This window comes from Desmodus rotundus, chromosome 12 (assembly GCF_022682495.2).
Source record: "Desmodus rotundus isolate HL8 chromosome 12, HLdesRot8A.1, whole genome shotgun sequence".
NCBI classification, from domain to species: domain Eukaryota; kingdom Metazoa; phylum Chordata; class Mammalia; order Chiroptera; family Phyllostomidae; genus Desmodus; species Desmodus rotundus.
The window spans coordinates 90,985,248-91,008,117 of record NC_071398.1 but is presented as its reverse complement, the minus strand read 5'-3'; the positions used below and the strand labels follow the sequence as shown (position 1 = coordinate 91,008,117).

The 22,870-nt window shown below is 49.3% G+C and overlaps 1 protein-coding gene across 2 annotated transcripts in view; it reads left to right on the top strand.

The window, feature by feature from the left end:
- The window catches only part of CACNA1E (calcium voltage-gated channel subunit alpha1 E), a 413,895-nt gene extending 402,764 nt beyond the window's left edge, over positions 1-11,131 (top strand). For both annotated transcript variants that reach the window (XM_053915565.1, XM_053915566.1), the window contains exons 46-48: positions 414-594; positions 1,440-1,630; positions 3,038-11,131. In XM_053915565.1, the coding sequence (XP_053771540.1) occupies positions 414-594; positions 1,440-1,630; positions 3,038-3,577 (912 nt within the window). In that variant the 3' untranslated portion in view covers positions 3,578-11,131. The remainder of the gene's footprint in view (positions 1-413; positions 595-1,439; positions 1,631-3,037) is intronic.
- The last annotated feature ends 11,739 nt before the right edge of the window (positions 11,132-22,870 follow it).

The window sequence follows — 22,870 nt, the reverse complement described above, 5'->3', positions numbered from 1 at the left end:
TCTCCAAAGCTCTGGTGCTCTGGGACAGGCCTTCTCTGGTGGAGGGAGAAGCCAAAGCCATGCTTCTGTCATGGTGTGGACGTTTTGACGGTCGCCCTCGCATATCCCAGAGTGGCTCAAGGTTCCCTGCAGGGCCTGAGTCCTCAGGGTAGGTGGCTCTAGGGGAAGCCTTTACAGCACTCTCAGCTGCTGGCTTTCCCGAGCATAAAGACAAGCCCTGGGCCAGTCCCAGGGACCTAAAGACCTAACATACACTTTCTGCAACAGCCTCCTCCAGCTGAGGTCTGAGCCAGAGGGATTCGAGGGTGGTTCCAGTTTGCATCTGCAACAATCTCAGCCCCACCTTTCTTTCTTTTAGAGCTGTTCAGTGACTAATCCCTACCTTGTGTTCCTCTGCGGGCTCCGATTTGCAGGTGGTAACAGACACCAGCTCCATGAGACGTTCCTTTTCCACCATCCGGGACAAGCGCTCAAACTCCTCTTGGTTGGAGGAATTCTCCATGGAGCGAAGCAGTGAAAACACCTACAAGTCCCGTCGCAGGAGTTACCACTCCTCCCTGCGTCTGTCGGCCCATCGCCTGAACTCGGACTCTGGTGAGGAGGTCTGCCCTGTGGGCTGTTCGGCCCCCGCCCTGATGGGCTGAAAGTCTCTGGAAGAGAAATCACATGAGGACTAAGGGCCATGAAGGAAGGAAGGGTGCTCCTTACCTAAGGGGGTCCCGTATCTGACACCCTGAAACAGGCCCCTGAGCTTGCTTCCTTCTAGAGTAGGGCTCCAGGCACCATGAGAACTGAGAGTCTCAGATGGCCTGCAGAACCCCAGGCCCCTTAGGGAGGTCTGGGAGCCCCGGAGCAGGGGCCGGGCCCCAACCACCAGCTCCACTGCAAACCTGGAAAGGTTTGGTGTAGCGGAGGGTTTGGGGCGTTTTTTTGTTAAATGAAGAAACAGAGATTAAAATCACAGTGACTTTCCCATATCACAGGGTCAGTAAGTGGCAGAAGTGAGACTAGAACTGAAATCCTTGGCCTTGGTCCCAGCCTGGCATTACGTCAGCGGTGCCATTATTTAATTCATAGCAACTTCTTAATTCCCTTCTACGGGCACCGTCTTCCCCCTAAAAGTTACACACCCATGATCAGGACACGGAGCACTCCTGGGCCGCATTCTTTGTAAAGATTCTAAACAGTGCCTTAGCGTAAACACAAGAGAATGGAGTACAGCCTTTGATACATGCATGCCTTTCCAGTGGCAACTTGGACGCTCCCCTCATCACACAGGGAGTTCTGTGGCCTTCCTCTTCAGTCTCCCTCTCAGACCACCTGCTGATGCGGCTGGAGAAGCCAGGGTCTTCTGGGGCCCGGTCCCAGGCTCCAAGATGTTCTTTTTGGAGGCCAGTCCAGGCTGCGTTGTGATTGGCTGTCTCTCTCATCTCTCCTAGGCCACAAGTCCGACACACACCGCTCAGGCGGCAGAGAGCGAGGCCGATCAAAAGAGCGAAAGCATCTTCTCTCCCCCGATGTCTCCCGCTGCAACTCAGAGGAGCGCGGGACCCAGGCTGACTGGGAGTCCCCAGAGCGACATCAGTCCCGGTCTCCCAGTGAGGGCAGGTCGCAGACCCCCAACAGACAGGTGAGTGTGGAGAGGAAGCCAAGCCTCTGCAGAAAGACAGGGAAGGGTGGTCGTTAATGGTAGGTGCAATAGGGGAGCAGCAAGCAGCCACACAGACCTCGATCTGACAGGAAACCCGCTGTGTACCCTGATACTAAGTCACAGAAAACCAGACAGCCCCCCAGGAAAGACAGCGGTGCCTAGAGGTCATTCCACTCCAGTCCGCAGAGTCCTCGGGTATAAAGTCACAACACGTAAGTTCACAAATGTCTCAGCCAGATGATGTTCCTGGATCAGGCCCACAAGCCTTGATGGGAATGGTGACTCACCTCTCAGCACAGGCTTCCTAAGTCGGATGGATTCAAGTTCATTTCCCTAGCTGCCAGCCATCCCAAAGGAAGACACTCTCTCTCCTTCCGGCCTGTGCCTAAGAAATAACTCCCAGAAAACACCGCCAGGCCCTGCGTTCCTCCCCACGGTTCTCAGAGCCCAGGTGGGAGACCTGCTCAGCCACAGTGGGAAAGGGGCTGCCAGGACTTGGAAACTGCGGCTGTGGCGAAGTTGACTTCTAGAGCAGTAGCTTTCAAGTCTTTGGTACAGAACAGAACCTCCCACGGCTTGCTCACACTACCCATCCCCAGCCCCTCGAGGATTCGGTTTCATTAGTGAGGCCTGCTAGAAAGGGAAAGCCAGAAATCTGCATTTGGAAGGACCTTTCCCAGGAGAGTTGGAGCAGGTAGCTCGGGTCACACACACCTTGAGAAACTGTCCTAGAGGTCTGTTTACCACACCTGGGCTCAGGGACCCTCGGGAATAGCTGAGCAGGTAACACACGTGAGGCCTGAACCAGCAGGTTGGGGGGTGGGTGTGGAAGCTGGGTGGCCCTTAGCAAGCGGGTGAGTAAGGTGAGGGGAGGGAGGGCTGCCACTCCCTCAGACCTGCTCCCAGACAGAGCAGCTCCCGAGCATTTGAGCATCTTCTCAACACTTTGAAGTGTTTCTTTCAATGGGCCCCGTGGTACCTACAGGTTGGGGCAAAAGTAGGCACACAGTCGTTTGTGTGGAAAATTAAACTGTTTCCCATACTCACAACTGTAAACCTGCTTTTGCCCACCCCTGTATATGGAGCTTCCCAACCCTTTGTCCAGCAGAGCAGCAGCTCCTGGGGGCCTGTTAGAAATGCAGTCTCAGGCCTCCGCCCAGATCTTCTGAGCCGGTATCTGCAGTTTAACGAGACTCACAGGAAATCATAGCTGTAGTAAAAGTGGGCAGGCCCCGGTCTAAGTGGTACTGATTTCTCCTCTTCCTATGACCTGGCATCCCTGAGGGGGTGACTTGCAGCAGAGGGGACGCCAGCTCGCACTCCCCAGGCTGGCCGCGGGGTCAGGCCCAGCCCCGTCTCACATGCTGTGTCTCTCCTGCTGCACAGGGCACGGGGTCCTTGAGTGAAAGCTCCATCCCCTCCATGTCTGACACCAGCACCCCAAGACGAAGTCGTCGGCAGCTCCCCCCTGTCCCTCCAAAGCCTCGGCCCCTCCTTTCCTACAGCTCTCTGATTCGACACACGGGGAGCACCTCTCCCCCCGCTGATGGCAGCGAAGGTGGCTCCCCGCTGACCTCCCAAGCTCTGGAGAGCGATGAAGCTGGCCTGCCTGAGGCTTCCAGGTCCCGGCACACCCCGCACGGCCACCCCTCCCCGCAGCGCTACATCTCCGAGCCCTACCTGGCCCTGCACGAAGACTCCCATGCCTCGGACTGCGGCGAGGAGGAGACGCTCACGTTTGAAGCGGCTGTGGCCACCAGCCTGGGCCGTGCCAACACCATCGGTTCAGCCCCACCCCTGCGACACAGCTGGCAGATGCCCAACGGGCACTATCGGCGGCGGAGGCGTGGAGGGCCGGGGCCGGGCACAATATGTGGAGCTGTGGGCGACCTCCTAAGTGACACGGAAGAGGATGACAAGTGCTAGAGGCTGCTCCCCCTCCGATGCATGCTCTTCTCTCACACAGAGGAAACCAAGACCGACCCGGTTGGGAAGCCAGTGCAGCCCGGGGGGAGGAAGAGGGAAGGACAGCGTGCATTATCCGAGGAGGAGGAGGACAGACAGGACGGAAGGCAAACCAGTCACACCCACCAAATTGCTTTACTTCCCCTGTGCAAGACTGGCGCTGCCATAGTTCTGCCTCTTCCCTGGGGGAGAGAAGACACAGGAACACGGAGGGCCATTTCCGTGGGAGAGGGGACACCAGAATGGCTTTGCTTCCACTGCCCCTTCCTGCTCTTTTAAAAGCCAGGGAGGACTCGAGCTGGCCTGTGTCTACGCCCATTGCCCTGCGAGGTCTGGAAGCCTTTCTGGCGCTTAACTGGGGGGTTGCAGAGATTCTCCGAGGGGAGTCCCCTCCCTCACCTGCTCCCCTGCCAGCACCATCGCCACCAGGGCAGCTGCCTCTCATGGGTCACCCTGTGGCTTGTTTCCCCAAAGCATCACAGACTTGAGTTCAGGAGCATCGGACACCAGGGGGAGGGGCAGGGAGGGAGGAAATGCTGGTGTGGAGGGGTCAGGGGGCTGTGGCAGCGGCCCCAGCAGCAGCCAGGGCTGGTCTGGATGAGCAAAGCCATAGCCCAGCCACCCACACTGTGGAGGGGAGGGGCAGAGAAGTGGAGAGCTGGCGGTGCTAGTGGGTACAGGCCCGTCCCCAACAGCAGGTGCTTCAAGTGTTTGGCTGAGGAGGTTCCCCCAGGGCCCAGCAGCCCTGGGAAGGGTGGTGCTTTAAGAGTCTACAAGCTCTGTGGCCAGGGCACCAGCCAATGAGAATGGAGTCCAGCCTTAGGGCCCGTCATGGGGGTCCTGCAGGCAGGGCTGCTTTCCAACCAGAGCATCCCTGCTGGAAAGCAGTGGGCCTCTGCCCGGTGGTGAGGCCAAGTGCCAGGGGCCCAGCTTCCCTGCCACTCCCCTGGGAGGAGAGCACACCCAGTGGGGACTTTGGTAGAGGTGGGAAAGGCCGACACACTGAAACAAGCTTCAGGAAGAGTTGGAGTTTGCTGAGCACCTCCTGTGGCGGGGGGTCCTCCCTCCCGAGCTTCTGCAGCTAGTTTGTGCTTGAGGGTCCATGTGTCTGGATCCTTCAGAGGGGATTAGTAAATATACCTCAGTGAGACCTGGGCTGGTCCTTCTAGCGAAGCAGGCTCTGACAGGGCCTTGTCACATACCACGTGACAAGACTGGGGCCCTGACTGTTGCCGGGGCCAGAACTGTGCTCTGCCCCTTCCCAGAGTAAGAGCTGAGCAGAAGACAGCCTCAGGGTATCCTTCCTAACCCCCAAAACTCTGAAGTATTGAAAAGAGAGCCCTTACTTGGCAAACCCGTATAATTGTCCATCTAGTGGAACACATCGCTGTCTGCATCTGGTGGAAATGCACTGTCTCCTTAAGTCCCTCTGCAGTCCTCCAGCACCATTACAGTGGGTGGAAGGGTCCCCTTTCCCAGCCGGAAGCAGGTGGGGCCTGCCGCACAGAAGCCTCCATAGGAAGACACAGTGGCCCCTGGACCACGAACACAGTGAATGAACACTCCTCCTCCAGCTCAGACCTGCTTCTTGGGTAGGAGCAGCCAGTGACTGTTACTTTTCCTAGAGGGAGCCTCTGGTTTTTTTGTTTTGTTTTGTTTTTTGGTTGGAATAGAAACAAGGCATTGCCAGCCACATCAGCTCTAAAAAGCCAAATTCAACACTGTGGCTGCAGATTCATTTATCATGGCCCCGCCTTCTTGTCTAGATATTAATGGAGCCTCATGACCCACAGTCTGCCCCAAACCAAAGTAGCCCCAGGGCAGGGGAACCAATGAGGCGGAGAGAAAGACCCACCCATCTCTGACCCTCTTCCATTTTCCTCTCGCACTCGGCCTGTGGGCTCAGGAGTGGTTGGGAAGGTGAACAGGACAGTGCAACGCCCGACCCTAATAGGCATGATTGTTGCATAAGACTGACGCTGGGCCTTGGATGGTTCGAAAGGTTCCCTCTGCACTGCGTCATTTCATGCCCAAGTGTTGCTAGGGGCAGCTTTGTGTGCACAAAATTGCTTTCTTCCACCTGGGAGATGCAGCTTTCGCCAGGCCAGGCCTGCAGCAGGCTGATATCCTGAGCCCATGAGTCTGTCGCATCGTTTGGAGAAAGGGAATTGAAGCCATTTCAACAGGAGAGAAAACTCGAGTGGTCAGAGCAATTAGTGGAAATGGAATGTGCCTGCCAACAGCATTACGGACACTAAACTTACTGGGCCAGGAAGCCTTCCTGGCCCCCGAACACCTTAAACTCGTGCATGCACGCACACCCACACGAGAGTCCTGAGTGAAGAGGCAGCAAGCGCTGCACATGGGGTCCCTGACCAACCACCGGCGTTTCCCTAGTTCCAATGAACTTCATGACCTCTCTTACTCCACTTACCATGACCAAGAAATCAGGTTTCTCATCCCTTGGCCTGCATTTACCCTTTGATGCCAGAAAATAAAAGAATTTTCTGCTAAGTCAGAACTCATTATCACGATCATCTTCTAACAGTTTCCTTCTGCCTCTAAATGAACATGAACTCCAGACCTTCCCTCAAATGATCAGCCAGGATATTCCAGGATACCAGGTTCTGCCTCTTCACTTCCCCATGAAGAGGCCCCTTCAGATCTCCAAACCAACAGAGGATGACGGCCACTGTGAATTACACAGCATGACACGTTCAGCATAGGTCCCTTCCAAAGAATCCTTAGCTGTACGTCTGGTTTCCCTTGTGCATATTGGTCCTCAGCGTCTTCTCAAAACGAGAGAGAGAAAGATGAGGGGGGGGTGCCCCAGACTCCTGGCAGGCCTTCAGACACGGGGATGAGCTCTAGACTCGGATCACGGTTCCCTCAGCCACGGTCAGGAAACCTTTACCTATACCATAAAGGGGTGGTGGCCCGTTCGTTCTTCTAGCTGAAGAATCCGTTTCTCCTCTGGGCTTCCCCGCTCAATGTCCCTGTGGGGTACTGAGATCATTGAGAACATTTCTCTGAAGCTGAACTCCAGATGTTCTGGATTTTCCCCTCCCTTGATTCTGAGGCCACGAAGGGAAGACTCCATATTCCACAACTCTGCCAGCACCTCCCTTCCCCACATGCATCCACCCCGCAGATAGCCAGTGGGATGCACCGCGGAGCCCGCTGTTCTCCATCCCAGCCTTGTTTCGCTGCATGCTATTGACTCAGCTCCCACGATGGCTGATCTACCTGATCCAAGCTTATTTGCTCACCTGCCTGCCTCTGCTATCCTCACTGCTGTGGGACAATGCTTTATCCTCACAAGAGACTGTTGGGAACTCCCCAGGAGATGCGAAACAGTGTAAGGTGCTGGACCGTGGGGGTGTGTGGGGAGTGTGAAGTGTCTGCAAGACTCAATGACAGCCCACTGCAAGGATATCGGGCCTCTGGGCATAATGGAACAAAATTTAATAATTTGGTTTTTTACAGAACGTTCTCAATTTTTCATTACATCCTGTTTGTAAAGCCTGCTCTGGATGTCTCATTTTTTTGGACAGAGATTTCTTTAGTGGGTTGAGCCAGGAATAAGGTGAGAGAGTCTTCAGTTTCTCAGTCTACCTACAATATATTACTGATAAGTATTATGAGGTGGTATAAAGAAGAGAGGCAAGGGGAGGGAGTCGAGAGCCCACCCACCCTGCAGGGGTTCTGTGAGACTTGAAGGTCAGGGCACTTCGCTGTCTTTATCAGCTTTATGTGCATTGTGTTTCAAGACCCCTGAAGGCCTGGCACCCATGTGCATGGAGAACCGGGGTGAGGAGAGGCATCGGCACGTCGTGCGGTGGGCTCTTCCACAGTGGCTTCTTGCCCTACTGTGTGTCCTTCCCTCCCAGACTCCAGCACATTGAGGGCTTTATGACACAGGAGAGAAGGGAAGAGTGGGCCCCTTGCAAACGGCCAGTCAGGGCATAACTGTTCTAGCTCCAGACAAGAATCAGGTCCCAGTTTAGACAACGATGCATCTACATGGAGACTCTTATTTTAACAAAAGCCGAACGACACGAACTCAGGAATCATGCCCTAACCGATGCGGGCAGCGATCCGAGGAGCTCCCACGTGAATAAGCACTGCCTGCATTTGCAGCTTTGCCTTTCTGATGTTTGTTTATTCCTCTCCAAACTGCCTCGCACATCATAGCCAGGTCTCACCCAACAGAGCAGCAGCCGGCGGCTTATCTGCCGGCTGCAGTCGCAGGCTCAGCCACACACTAGGGGCGATACGCCAGCTGTCAGGAGCCACCGCTCACCCAGCCACAGGAGGTGGACGTACCCCTCGGGGGGACGAAAGACTAGGAACACAAACAACTATATTTGTTTTCTGATGACCATCTCTTTCTTCCCTTGAATCTGTTCTGCTCTGACCCTCTGTGGCTTATGCACCCCAGCAACATCACTCTAAGCCAAAGACAACATTCCTAGACGGCCCCAACCTACCCGAAGGGCCTAGAGAGCTTCTCTTAACAAAACTCGAGCCAGGCAGTTGAGAAGGGAGAGAGGAACTCCCAGCAGAGTCTAGAACCGCATTGCTGAGCAGGCTGGGCCCCCACAGTGCCCCTCTACTTTTGTAGTCTTACTGCCTTCTGCTCCCTTTCCCCGTGCTGAGCATAGGGGGGTAGGATCTTGACCTTCTAAATGCAAAATCAGGTTTTATAATAAGCCATGCTACTATGTAAATACATTATTGAAGTTTGAATCCTTATTTCTGCGAGTTTGAAAGAGTTGAGTAGATCAGGTGAAAGGAGGTAAAGAGGTTTACGTTTATTTTTCTTTGGGGTTTTTTGTTTGGTTGGTTGGGTTTTGGTAACATCTGTTCTGGAACAGCAAAGAAGGATGACTGTGTGCTCCGCAGTGTTTCTGAATCAGCTTCACTCTCAGAATTTTTTGTCACACGGAATGACATGAGACGGGGGCTGAGTGAAAATGCAAGGTTACACAGTGCCAGCTCCTTGTTCTCTCGGGCTTACCTTTTGTCTCTCTCCTCCTCTACCTGCTTTCCCGTCCCTATCTCTTTGTCTCTTCTCTTTCTAGGGACTTAACGTACAATTTAGATCAATGAAAAATGGCCCAAAACTTCAGTGAAAGCCAAGGAAATAATAGAATGAAAACAGAATTTTTTTTTCAGGACATTTTTAACCCCTAAATACAAAATTTCTGTCTTGAGAAATTTTGAGTGTCTTGAGGGGCACCACACCACCCCTCGAAGCAAGTTTGTCAGAAATCTTCACAAAGGATGAGTAGGAAAAACACGCCAAAATTTCAAAGTGCTGTTAATCAATTTTTTAAAAACAGTGTAGTAATGGGGTAAATGAGAATTACTGGGAGTCGAAACATAAAAATATTTCAGCCTCCTACAGGAACTCGTGTCCGCAGCAGGGGTGGTCCTTCTGTCTGCGCGTCAGGGCCACTGAAACACGGCCGCTTGCCCAGCTCGTGGCTGTGTCGAGTGTTTGTAAGTTAATAGCTCATCAGTTAAAGCTCCTCGTCTCCACACATCAATTGGGGGGGAAAAACACCCTGAAACTATGTTTCATGGAACCTGAATCCAGGATTTGCTCTAATGTCACACTCTATTCTGCCTATTTTCCCTTCTTCATCTTCTTAGCTTTCTAACAGCCACAATCACCCAGACTTTTTTCTGAGCGCAGGAAGGAAGATGAGTTTTCACGCTGAGACCTTCCCACCATCTTCTCTTGGTGGCCACGTAAACCAGTCTCAGATCCAACACCCGCAAGCTAACGCTCAGGCTCTCCAGCAAGACCTCTCCTCCTCCTCCGCGGAGGGAATCCGAGTAAGTCTCCCTGCCCCTACTCTGCCAGCTTGTCAGAGAGAGGATTCCTCTGTGCTCTGGAACCCCATCCCAGAATTTGTACCAGGGAGTGCCACTTCCTTTGCGGTTCGCTCAGAGGAGGGCCCCCCCAAATGAAAGCAGGTTAAATCAGGCAAAACTGCCGAATCTGCGTCTGACCTTACTTGGTGACTCAGTTTCCTTTCCAGTAGTAGTCTGAGTTCTTATAGCGACGGTCCGTACTGCACCACACCACCCCTCGAAGCAAGTTTGTCAGAAATCTTCACAAAGGATGAGCAGGAAAAACACGCCAAAATTTCAAAGTGCCGTTAATCAATTTTTTAAAATAAAGGTAACATGAAGTGAGGGCTAAACAACGTAATCTAACTGCCAATTAAAGTATACAGTCGTCCTGATCTTTGTTACATTTGCTATGGAGCTGTATAACACTAAGCAGATTCCAGCAGATTTAGTGAAAACATAGGTATTGAATTTTAGTGGCTACCAACAGGGATACATACTCAGCCTACAGGCCAAACTTCAATCAGGGTTTTTCTATCCTGGTGTTTTGTGGCCAAGCCAAAATTTATACAAAGCCACCCTAAGTGCTGCAGTGGCAGAGGAACTTCCCTCTTGGTGACATTAGAGAGCAGTCCAACTCCACTCAAACTGAATCCACGACCTGGCACTCGCCCAGAAAACCAGAGGCAGGAGGAAAATCTCATGCACCACGTGTGTGCGGCGTTTCATAGCTGGGGCAGTGGGGGCAGAGACTAGGAAGACAACCTGTAGAACAAAGAGTGCTGAGGTGCCAAATGCCAGCTAGCCTCAGGAAGAGGAAGACTTCGGGGTGTGTGGTCACAACCTGGGGTCCTCTTTCTGACTAGATCACGGTCAAGTTGTTAGCATGATACTAGATTGAGAGGGGTTCTTTCCATTAAACTCACGTAGGGTCGTGGATTTAAAGGCCTCAGAGGCTTAATAGATCCCTGAAAAACGTTTCCAGATCTGGGAGAGGGAGAGAGGAGGTTCTTGCTTTAAAGCAGCCAGAAGACAATCCCTGAGACCTGAGCAACTTTGAGACAATAGTGCCAATTGTGGAGAGATGTCATTGACTTGCCTGGTGGTAGGAGCATCACCAGGAGAAGCGAGGGACGGTGAGGGGAACAAGGCGTGAGCTGTATTAGAAACAGATTTCAAACTCTGCAGGGAGTACTAGCCTCAAAGGATAACACTGCAAGGAGGTAGATGGCAGAGAGTGTCTGGGCCTTCCTCTGTCCTTTGGGACTGAAGGTCAGGCCATTCCCTCCTTGGTTTGCTCTTAGAGGATGAGCATGTAAGTGGAATCCAGGGGAAAACTGGGTGCTCTGCCTCGGGCTGTGAAAGCGCTACCACCACATTACAAAACAGTGAGTGGAGGAGCATGAGACACTCCCCAGGCTGGCAGCAGCCACCAGCGCACTCACGGTGCTGGAGCGGCAGCCAGCCGGCCCCCGCAGAGTGTCGCTGCGTCTCTCCCTCCTCGAGCCAGAGCTCAGCACTGCATGTTGACCAGGTGATGTTCTGTGATATAAATGCTCGTTTGGATCCAAACGGAACACCATTAAAAATAAAGATGAACCACTTGAATGTGTTTTGGGAGGGGGTCAAAGAAAAGAATAAATAAAACCTTGTTGTAAAGAATCGATCGGCCTGCTGCCCCTCACTTACTTGAGTTTGCCCCCTAAGGAGAGAGCAAGCACTGAGCGAAGCCTGCCCGGACTGTCGCAGTAAGTGGGCCGCAGGGTCTGGGGTGCGGCGGTGGGGGGACACTGGCTCTGCCCAGCCAGTTAGGAGGAGCCCCAGAGCTTCTCAAACATCCGGGGACATCCCAGCACTGGAAGATTTTCTTGCACTGGATGTGTCCTTGTTTTGAGGAAAGGAAAAAAGGCAGGCTCCTCTGGACAAACTTGTTCCTTGAGAAAGCTGAGCAGATTTTCAGATCAGAAAAATACTATCTCCAGGTGTGGAGTTTAAAATGGGCCACAGGATCTCTTTGTGGACCGTGGGGCTTCATAACGAGAAGGACCACCTGCCTCTCCGCCAGAAGACAAGGAGGTCTGTGGGACACCAGCCTAGCTGCCAAGTTCAGGAAGGAGCAGACTCCCCAAGCCTTTCGGGAAATACAGCCATTCTTTCCTTCCGCCTGTCACTCCTCATTTAGCCATAACAGCTGCTTCAATAAAAGGAAAGAAGCCTACATCCATTGGTCCCTTCGATTCTCCATTCTGAGAAAAACGGACTGCCTCATTCTCCCTGGGGAAACAATATCTTCTGCTCCTAGTGTTGGGTTTATTGTTTTAATCTGAATAATTCTTTTATCAATTTAATAAAACCCAGCATTCCAGGATAAATCCCTTTTCTGAAGTTGGCTTCCAAGATGGCTTCTCGAGCCGTAAGACAGGATTTTCTTTTTAAGTAAGAATTTTCTTGTGATCAAAACCACCTAAAACGTGGTGGTTGTCAGATGGTCAGAGTCCTTGGGGGCTGGATTGGAAATCTCTCAGGCCTTGTTCATTTCTGATCTTGTGTTACATTCCAGTCATGCTCTGGTGACATTAGACAAATGTCAAAACTGAAATGGGTTTCCTGTGGCCTCCGTCACCATCGGGGTAGACAGAGCTTGAGGAACTGTTTTGCCAAACTTCACACTTTATAGGATGACTAATTGGTTTGTTTTGGCACAGATTGGTTTGTAAGGAATTTTCACATTGATTAATAGGGGGTTTTTTTGTTTGTTTTGTTTCCTTCTAATCTAGATCTTAGGGCCAAAGTATGTCCCAGATTAATGGTACTAGGAAACACATGAAGAAAAGCAAACACTATGACCGCCTCTCTGTGGTTTCTGCATTACGATTCTGAGCAGGTATGGGATACCCTGAAACAGCACGTCCCTTAGCCAAAATCTGGCCTCTAAGATACTACAAACTTGTCTTCACTTATATACCACATTCTTTTGCTAATTTGCTAGGATAATTCTCAAACAAAAAAAGATTTCAGTTCCTTAAACACAATATTGGGACTAGTCACAGGTGACTATGTCTCTAGAACACCTTAAACATAACAGGCAACAAAGCCAATAGAGGCTACAGATGCAAGTCCCAGAGCTAGACCCAACTGAATTCGAATCTGCATCTCCTTTCATTAACTGTATGCCTCGAGCAAACCACTGGACCCAAAATTTACTTTCTTCATCTTTAACGTGGGAGCAGTGGTAGCAACTACCTGACGGGGCAGTTGTATAGAGGGAACAAGTTATCACATGTGAGGAGAACAGCCAGTGTCTGTCCCCTAACGGGCCTCCAATAACAGTCAGGTCCACCGGCATCACCATCATCGTCACAAAGTACCTTCCCAAACCCGCAGAATCGAACCCCTTAGAGATGCGTTCTAACCAGAAGAGTGGGTGTTCCCCTTCTGTTAGGGAAACACGGGGGACAGTTTGATCCTCATGCAGGTGTCTAAGGAAATCGCTTTGAAAAGCTACAAATTACTACTATGTATCTATTTTTAAATAGGGCTTCTGCTTTTGTCTCAGAAACAAGCCCTAATGTGCTTACCCTTCACTTCTAATTTCCATATTCATTTACTAAAAGGTGGAAGAAACACTAGTGAAACAGTAATTGTAAAAGTGGCAGTAATGTCAATGGCAGCCTTAAAGGCGCTAGACACATACAAACATGGCAATGTTCAGGGCAATCTGAAACACCAAGCAACTCACAAATTAATGGCACCTGTAAGCGAATTATAAATTCAACATCAATGGCCTGATTTTTGCTCCATTAAAAGAAGACAATAATTATTTTAAAAGAACATTTCTAGGTGATCAATAAAGAGCTACTCATTCATCAGGTGTCAGCTCTGAACATAAATCATGCAGTGCCGTGCGGAACACTGCCGGGAAAATATTCCCAGCCCCCAAAGGCAGAGCAGCACCCAAGACTGACGCCAACCACTGTGAGCCGGTCCAGGGAAGGGACTCCCATGCCTCGGGCATTGCTCCCGCATCTCTGGCCTCTGCTTCTGTGTGCAATACTATATGTGCACATAATATAACTACATAAGCATATATTTGAATGATTCAACAACACACAGGGACTGGAGAACCCACGATGGTAGAGCAGGAAGGAGCCTAGGTGTCCATTCTGGCCCAGTCTACTTCATGTGTGAGGGATTGAGATTTAGAAAAACTGAAATGGGTTTCCCAGAGGTCCAGGTCTGTGAATCTGGACAGCCACCGCAAGCTCTTGAGGTGGTCCCAGCAACCCTGGCACGGCCTTCCACAGGAGACGAGTGGAAGAACACAGAAACATCCCAGGAGGCCCTTGTCCCCACATGTCCGGAAGACTAATTTGAGAATCTAAAGGATACTGTGGACCCTCCCCAGCACCACCCCAGGGCCTATTTATAGCCTCTGCAAGCTCTTGGGAGATATTACAGAAAGACCAGGCACAAAATAGAGCTCCTTGCACCAAAAAAATTTTTAAAGAAGAGTTGTGAGAGATCAAACTCTTCAGGCCTGGAAAGAAGGGACAGAGTCTGGGTCCAGTTCCTGGGCACACTGGAAACACTGGTTACCTCTGCTAGCAGACCAGATGGCCTGACGTTGAGGGGAGTGCAGGGTGAATGGCTAGGAAGGGCCGGAGAGGGAAAAAGAGTGTTTCATGTAAATATCCACCTGTAAATACGCGAACATGAGTGATAGGTAGGCCTGGGACCAAACTCTAGCTGTGCATTGAATAAGTGACTTAGCCTCTAACCCTTGGCTTTCTTCACTATAGAATTAGGATAACAAGACCAACCTTGCAAAGTTGTATTTAAGATGAAAGATTACACACACACACACACACACACACACACAGTATGGGGCCTATTGTGTAGCAGGCATTTAATACAACCTGATTTCTATTATGAATCCACTTATTAAATGTACTAATTAATCACATACTACAGTGCCATGCACTAGGGTTTCAATAATGAACAAGCCAGGTGAAGTGGCCTTGAGTTGTCCCCAGCCTAATGGAAGCTACAGACAAGGAACAAACCATTGTGGGGCCTCTGGTCAGGGGGGCAGTAGGTGACTGCTGTGTCCATCTTCCCTCACAACCCTGTCAAACCACAACTAAACTATAGAACAGCCTTCATTGGGAACCACTCGAAGACCAGTGGGACAGATGTCCTACGACTAAAGATATAAACTGTTCCCAAACTATTCCAAAAAATTAAAAAGAAGGGAAAGCTCCCAAACTCATCTACAAGGCCAGCATTACCCTCATACCAAAACCAGACAAACACAATACCAAAAAAAAGAAAGAAATCATAGGTCAATATCCCTGATGAACATAAATGCAAAAATCCTCAACAAAATATTAGCAAACCAAATTCAGTAATACATTTAAAAGATTATACACCATGATCAAGTAGGATTTATTCCCAGAATGCAAATTGATTCAATAGCCACAAATCAATGAACATGATATACTACACAAATAAAATGAAGAATAAAATCATACCATATCGATAGAAGCAGAAAAAGCATTTGACAAAATCAAATATCCATTTAGGATAAAAACTCACAGTAAAGTGGATATAGAGGGACTATACCTCAATATAATAAACGCTATATGTCACAAACCCACAGCTAACATACTCAAGAGTGAAAAGCTGAAGGCTTTTTCTTTAAGGTCAGAAACAACACAAGAATGTCCACTTCCACCACTTTTATTCAGCACGGTTATTGGAAGTCCTAGCCACAACAGTCAGACAAGGGAGAGAAATAAAAGGTACCCAAATTGGGAAGAAAAAAGTAAAATTGTCATTATTTGCATATGACCTGATGCTATACAGGGAGAGCCCCAAAGATGCCACCAAAAAATTACTAGAACTTAAAAGCAAATTCAGTAAAGTAGCAGAAAACAATTATTTAGAAATCAGTGGTATTTTATACACCAATTTCAGAAAGAGAAGTTAAGAAAACAATTCCATTTATAATTGCATTAAGAAAGATAAAACACCTAAGAATAAGTCTAACCAAGGAGATGAAAGATGATACCAATAAATGGAAAGATACACTTTGCTACTTTGCTCATGGATAGGAAGAATTAACATTAACATGTCCATACTACCCAAAGCAATCTACAGATTCAATGCAATCCCTATCAAAATACCAATGACATTTTCCACAGAACTAGAATAGTCCTGAGATTTCTATGGAACCACAAAAGACCTTGAAGAGCTACAGCAATCTCGAGGGAGAACAACAAAGTTGGAGGTATTATACTACTTGACATCAAACTATACAACAAGGCTGTACTAATCAAAACACCACATTGCTGGCATAAAAACAGACACGTAGACCAGAGCACAACAGAGAACCCAGAAGTAACCCCCACTTATATGGCCAATTTATGACAAAGGAGGCAAGAATATGCAATGGGGTAAACATAGTTTCTTCAATAAATGGTGTTGGGGAAATTGGACCGATACATGCAAAAGAATGAAACTGGATCACTTTCTTACACCATATACAAGAATAAACTCAAAATGGATTAAAGACTTAAATGTAAGACTCAAAGCCATAAAACTTTTAGAAAAAAAAAATAGTAAGACCTTTAATATTGTTCTTAGTAATATTTTGGGGGGGTATGTCTCCTTGAGCAAGAGAAACAAAAGAAAAAATAAACAAATGGGACAACATCAAAATAGAAAGGTTTTGAACAGCAAAGAAAACAATAAACAAAATGAAAAGACAACCTACTGAGTGGAAGAAGGTATTGGCCAAGGACATACATCCAATAAGGGGTTACTATCCAAAACATATAAGGAATTCATACACCTTAACACAAAAAACAACCAATTCGATTAAAAAATGGACATGGGACCTGAATAGACATTTCTCCCGAGAAGATACAGATGGCCAATAGGCATATGAAAACAAAAAATGCTGAACATCACTAATCATCAGGGGACTAAATGCAAATTAAAGACATAATGAGATACTACCTCACGCCTATCAGAATGGCTACCATCAGTAAATCAACAAACACCACCTGTGGCAAGGACGTGGAGAAAAGGGAACCTCGTGCATGGGTGGTGCAGCTGAAGACAGGTGCAGCCACTGGAAGGCAGTCTGGTGGCTCCTCAAAACCTTGAAAATGGAACTGCCACATGACCCAGCAATTCCACTTCTGGGCATTCATTTGAGGAAGTCCAAGACACTAATTTGAAAATATGTACGCATCCCTTTGCTCACTGCAGCATTACGTGCAATCGCCGAGAGATGGAAGCGGCCCAAGCATCCGTCGGTAGGTGAGCGGATCAGGATCAACACGTGAGCGGTAACTGTATACCCTGGACTTGCTCGCTAGAGGAAAGAATGAAACCTTGCCATTGGCGACCACATGGGTGGTCGGAGAATATGATGCTCAGTGAAATAAGTCAGAGGAAGACAAATACCGTATGATTTCACTTACGTGTGGAATCTGAAAAACAAAATAAATGGACAAACTAAACAGAAACAAACTCATAGATAGAACAAATTGATGGTTGCCTGATGGGAGGGCTGTTAGGGGGGGATGGGTCAAAAAGGTGAAGAAATTAAGAAGTACAAATTGCCAGTTATAAAAACAGTCATGGGGATGTAAAGTACAGCCTAGGGGATATAATTAATAAGACTGTAAAAACTATGGCATCGGGGTGGTCACTTCGTAAGGTACATAAATGCCTAATCACTCCGCTGCACACCTGAAACTAATACAATGTTGTACGTCAACTGTAGCTGAAAAATAAGAAATTAAAACAAGAAACAATCACTGAAAAAAGAAACAAACCTTGCACCAGAGTGTGACTCTTGTGAAAGTCGGGGGCTTTCAGGGAACTGGGGGAGCCCCTCCGAGTGACTCGGGGAGTCAGAATTGGCTCCCCAGGGGAACTGGCCATGGAGCCCAGGCCTGAAGAATGACAGCGCTTAGCTGGGCTGTGGGGGTGGGGATGAGCGTGCCAGGTAGGGGTGTGGGAGAAAGGAGCTTTCTGTAGTTCAAGGGCAGAGCTTGAACTGGGCCCATTAAAGGGTAAGGCTGGTGCGTGAAGGGAGAGCTCACAAACCACGTTCGGAGTTGCTGTCACACAATCGCTGCTGACAAACGGCAAGCAGGAGGTCATGAGAGGACTAGACCCAGACATCCCATGGGGAAGCCAAAGTGGGTCTGCTCTCCGAAAGGACAAAGCGGAAGTCGGGATGCCAGTGTACACCACAGACAAATAACAGCGCTCTCAAAGCCGCCTGGCAACGCTAGCTTCCAGCCACCGAATTCCCATGCCCAGGGCACAGAGCTGAAGGTGAGAGTGTGAACAGGGGTCACATGAGAGTGCTGGAGGCATAACTCCAGCGGGCTCTGCTTGCGAACACAATGCCATTCGCCACCTGTAGGTCAGTCTGGAGAAGTGCCAGGGGACACCCCGGCAGGCACACCTCATCGGCCTCAGGGTCGCGCTGTGGCAAAGGCTGGTGCAGGGCAGTGCCCTCAGGCTGGAGAACAGTGTTCCTTTGTCACTCTGAACCCCACCGCCTCCTAACCTGACACAGTTCGGCCCCTGGAAACCCCTGAGCTTAGGGCTGCAGAGCCCAACGAGGCGGGTCTCCCAGGAGCCCCTGACCTGGGACTCTCCTTGTCCCCAGGCCTCCTCCTGAGGACGGTGAGCAGCCAGGGAGGTGGTCTGGCTCACAGGAATGATGGGGTCTGATTTGCAAAAAAACAAACTTTTTCAATACACACTGTGGCTGAGAGAAAGGGGACGAGCTACACAGAGAGAGACCATTGTAGTGGAGCAGGTGACAGGCCTGGGCTAGGAGGGGGACAGCAGAAGCGGGAAGAATGGAGCAGTCCATCTGGAGGAGGAGAAGACTGGATGATTGGTTGGTGTGTCCACTGACACACAGATCATCTGTGGTTCAGGTCAGCAAGTGGGGGAGCCAAGGAGTTGAAACGGTGTATTCATTTTATTCTGCTACTGAAAAAAAAATTATACAAACTAGTGGCTTAAAACAATACAAATTGTCTTAAGTTCTGGAGGCCAGAAGTCAGAAATCAGCTTCCTGGGCTAATGTCAGGTCTTTAGGACATTTCTCATAGGGTGAGGCAAGGACTGAAGGAAATTGGACCAGTGTCTCATTGTCCAATACGCAAATCCTCCTTCAGAGTCATAACCAGGGGTTGAGGTAAGTTTTAGAAGCTCGATGAATTTCATCGAAGCATTCTTTGCGTCACTAAGGCTTAGTACAATAGTGGTTGGTCCTTTTGTGTTTAAAATGTGACTGTGCTTACTACAAATTGATTCATAAACATCTTTCAGGAGCACATCTTAGGCATAAAGTGAAATACGCCCCACTTTTGCCTTAGGAGAAACCAACCAGTGGCAGATATGACACTGGTCACCTGTTTTACTGAGGTCCCCACCTGGAGCACTGAAGTCCCTTCTCCGGGAGTCCGTAGTTCCCTGTTACACTTCTGCCCCAGGCCTATCTGCTTCCCTTTCTCTCTCAATTTCCAGGTATTGGGAATCTGTCTTCCCTTTCTCGGCCACTTTTCTTTTGCTCTGCGGTGTAGTCCTGTGCTTTGGCTTATGACTGTGAGACAGAAGCACAAATGGAGGAGAGGGTCTTCATAAGTGCGTCGTAACTGTGGGCAGTCTCAGTGCGGTTCTAAGTGATTGCTGCCGCTTAGAATTAATTTAAAATTAGTCATCTTGCGTGGGCTCAAGTGCTTCCTGGGGGACCGGTAACCCTCCCCAGGCCTGTACTTGGGTAAGGGGAGTGGGTGATCTAATCAGGGGTCCCGGGAGCCCTGGCCCCCACTGAGGCAGCCCGTGGTGCAGCCTTTGATGCTGAACTGGGCTGCAGCTGTGCGAAGTGGTGGCTTGAACCCTGGGGCCATAACGTTTTGAATGGCAGTTGCTCTGCCAGATTGAAAGAGTAATAGAGGCTTTCCGGGCCCCATGACTGCTTGGCAGCAACATACATGTCCTTGAGAGAGGGATAGAGAAAGGTGGGGAAGGAGAGTTCAGAAGAGGAAGAAGTATTTGGCACATCCAAAGTGCAGTGTTACCAAGCACCTCAATCAATTCACTCAACGTGGCAGAAAGGTTCTTTTGTAATTAGAAAAATCAGCGGTTAGTCACACACTAACCGAGACCTATTTTTGTCTGAATTAGGTCAGTCTTCGTTAAATGCTTCTGTAGAAGTAGGCGGAGGTCGAGCTCCCCATGGGTGGCTGGCACGGATGCCGAGGAGATGACTCACGGAATCATCCTAACTCGCTGCACAGATGGCTGGGAGCGGCGGGAGGGGGGAGCCCCCTGCAGCTCGCCCGAGACTGACTCACCACTGGGCCTGCAAATGACGGCCCACGTGGCACAGTGGGCCACGGTGGTTCCTCAGCGGGTCCTCATGCCAGCAGAACAGCAGCGTCATTGCCCCACTGCTGACAGAGTCGGAGTGCCAGGACATTCTTGTCTCAGCTCGCTGTGTGCATGTGGCCCGCACAGAGGAGCTCCCGGCATCTTTGGGGACAGGTAGCTTTCTGCAGTGGAATAAATAACCCCCACAGCTGGGTCCTCGTGGTGTGACCGCCTTTTTCAGTTCGGCTGAAAGACTTGCATATCCTGGAAATCCCCTCGGTCCTGGGCAAACCAACTCTGGTGGTCCCAGGTCTCTTTATGAAGGGTAAGATCCAGGACCAAATCTTTCCTTGAAAGATACTCCAGGATCTCCACAGTGGAAGAATTATTACAAAGAAAATGTCCCAGATGAAAGGGTATTAGTAACTCTCTGATCCAATAGTGAAAACACAAATTCCTGGGTTCTCCCTCCAGAAATTCTGATTCGGTAGGCCTCGGGTGGGCCTCCATATTTTGCAATGTTATAAGTACCCTGGATGGTTTTCATTACAAGTGGTCCAAGAACACATGTTCGAGAAACAGAGATTTAATCCCAGCCCCTCATTTTATTGAGAAGAAATCTGTGCTCCGTGAGGCCACATAATATGCCTAGCACCGCTATCTAAAATAAAACCTCAAATAAACACCTTACCTAGTCCAAAGTTATCCCCACTGACAGCAGCTTTGTACAGAAGCTCAGAACAAGGATAGTGGAGGTAAATTGGTTGTGTTCAAATCTGGCTCCACCACTTACCTTGGGAGAGTCAACTCCATCGATAAAGTGAGCACAATAATTGTCCCTACTTCATACGGTTCTTGTAAGAGTTAAACGGATTAACATACCAAGCATTTAGAACCGTACCTGGTTCTGCGTCAGTGCTTGCTGATCTAATTCTTGTAGATCTAATTTAGTCTTCTATATACTGGCCTTCTACCAGGGTAACCCTTCGTGATGAAATGAATCGTGAGATTTTGTGCATCTAATCTCCTAGCAGTTCAGTGTGTGCTGAGAGTCTGTGGTTAGAATTAAAGTCCCTGTGAATTATTGGTTACTGGGTGTTTCGCTTGGAAAAAAAAATAGACTGTCTAGTCTTATTTAATGAAGACAAATTAAAAAGGAAGTCCAGAGAGGTAATGTACCCAAACTCATAGCTACAGAATGGCAGCTCTTGGCTCAAAACCAAGGTCTATAACTCTCATTCCAGTCTGCCAGTGCCCGGAATGGTATCCAGCACATAGTAGGCACTAAAAATATTTTATTGAGAAAATAATTCACTTAGAATGTACTAGAATGACCTAAGAGAGTCGCTGAGCTTCTTTCGGTTTCTTTATTGCAGCATGCACTAAGTCCGTCACCTCAGGACATAAACACACTCTTCCATTTACCTAGAAAAACTTCCCCGTCTCTATTTTGCCCAGCTTCCTACCCAGCCTCTAGGAAGAACAGAAGCAGGAAACCTCCCCAACGGCACAAGTCTGCGTTGAGCATCTCCCCTCTACCTTCCCACAGCACCTGATATTGCTGTAACAGTTACCCCCACAAAATTATAATGTGTCCATCCACTCCACTGCGCTGTACGCTACACGAGGGGAGACGCTGTGCTAATATTTTAACACTGTTTCTTCTGGGCACAGCGGGGCCTAGCGCATAGTAGCAGTACTTTCAGAAGAACGTTAGAAACTGGAAGATATTGACGCTTATTTCCCAGCATTCATTCCCCCTTACTCCTTCAAGAACAGCATTTCCCCGATACCCCCAACACACTGATATTTTAGAAGGTCACAGGACCACCAAACCAGAGAAAGCACTTTCCAGCCAACCTTTCTGCTAGATGTGGCCAGTGCCCAAGCTGTCACCAAGGGAATGCAAGCTGAAGCGATGTGTACGATTTCCTTAAAAGGAAATGCTTGCCATCATCTTTTCCTCTTTGGATGGGAAGGCAGCTGAGGGAGGTAAGCCAGATCAGAACCAGTAGAGACAGAACACACGGCAATCGATGGTAAAGCAACAAGACAGAAGGAACCCAGGTGTCTGGATGGCCTTGTTGGGTGGGATGGCCTGACTTGTTGAATGAGGAATGTATAAACCTGTAACTTGTCCGAGTCCTTCTTTTCAGAGTTCTCTTTGTTACAGCTGCTTCGGTCATTCCTTGACTACCATAAAATAAATTAAAAAGCACAAGGATTCGAAACACTCCCTGGGAAGGCACTGGCTATCCAGAACCTCCCACATTCCAGGCACGAGCATTGCTTGAGCTACACTGCCTGCCCAGATGGGCTGTATTCAGTCAGGCTGGCCCTGGGGCAGAGGGGCTTTCACACTAGCACCGTCCACCCAGAGACAGCGGCAGACTCCACCAGTGAAGGGCGCAGTCCTGCACAACTGACCGCCCCGCCCCTACCTCAGACACCAATTGCAAGTCCCGGGACGTTACCTGCGCTCCTAACCAACGGGCTACACACGTGGGAAGTTCCGAAGACGCCCTCCTTGGGTTCCATTAATTTGCAAGGACAGCTCGCAGAACTCAGAGAAACATTTTACTTTCTAGATTATTACAGTTTATTATAAAAGGATATAGCTCAGGGGCATCCAGGTGGAAGAGATGCACAGGTTAAGGTATGGGAAAAGGTACAGAGTTCCACGCTCTCCACTCTCTCCGAATCTGTGTGTTCACCAACCCAAAGCTCTTCGAGCATTCCCCTTTCAGGTTTGTTGGAGGCTTCATGAGTAGGAAGGATTGATTAAATCTTGGTCATTAATGACTGAGTCAACCTCCAGCCCCTCTCTCCTCCCTGAAAACCGGGGGTGTGGAACCTATCGGTTGGTTCACGTGCAAAAGTCGCCTCATTATCAGGACAAAAGACACCTTTATCACTCTCCTCACTTCGGAAACTTCAAAGGTTTTAGTAGCTGTGTGTCTGAGGCAGGGACAAAAACCA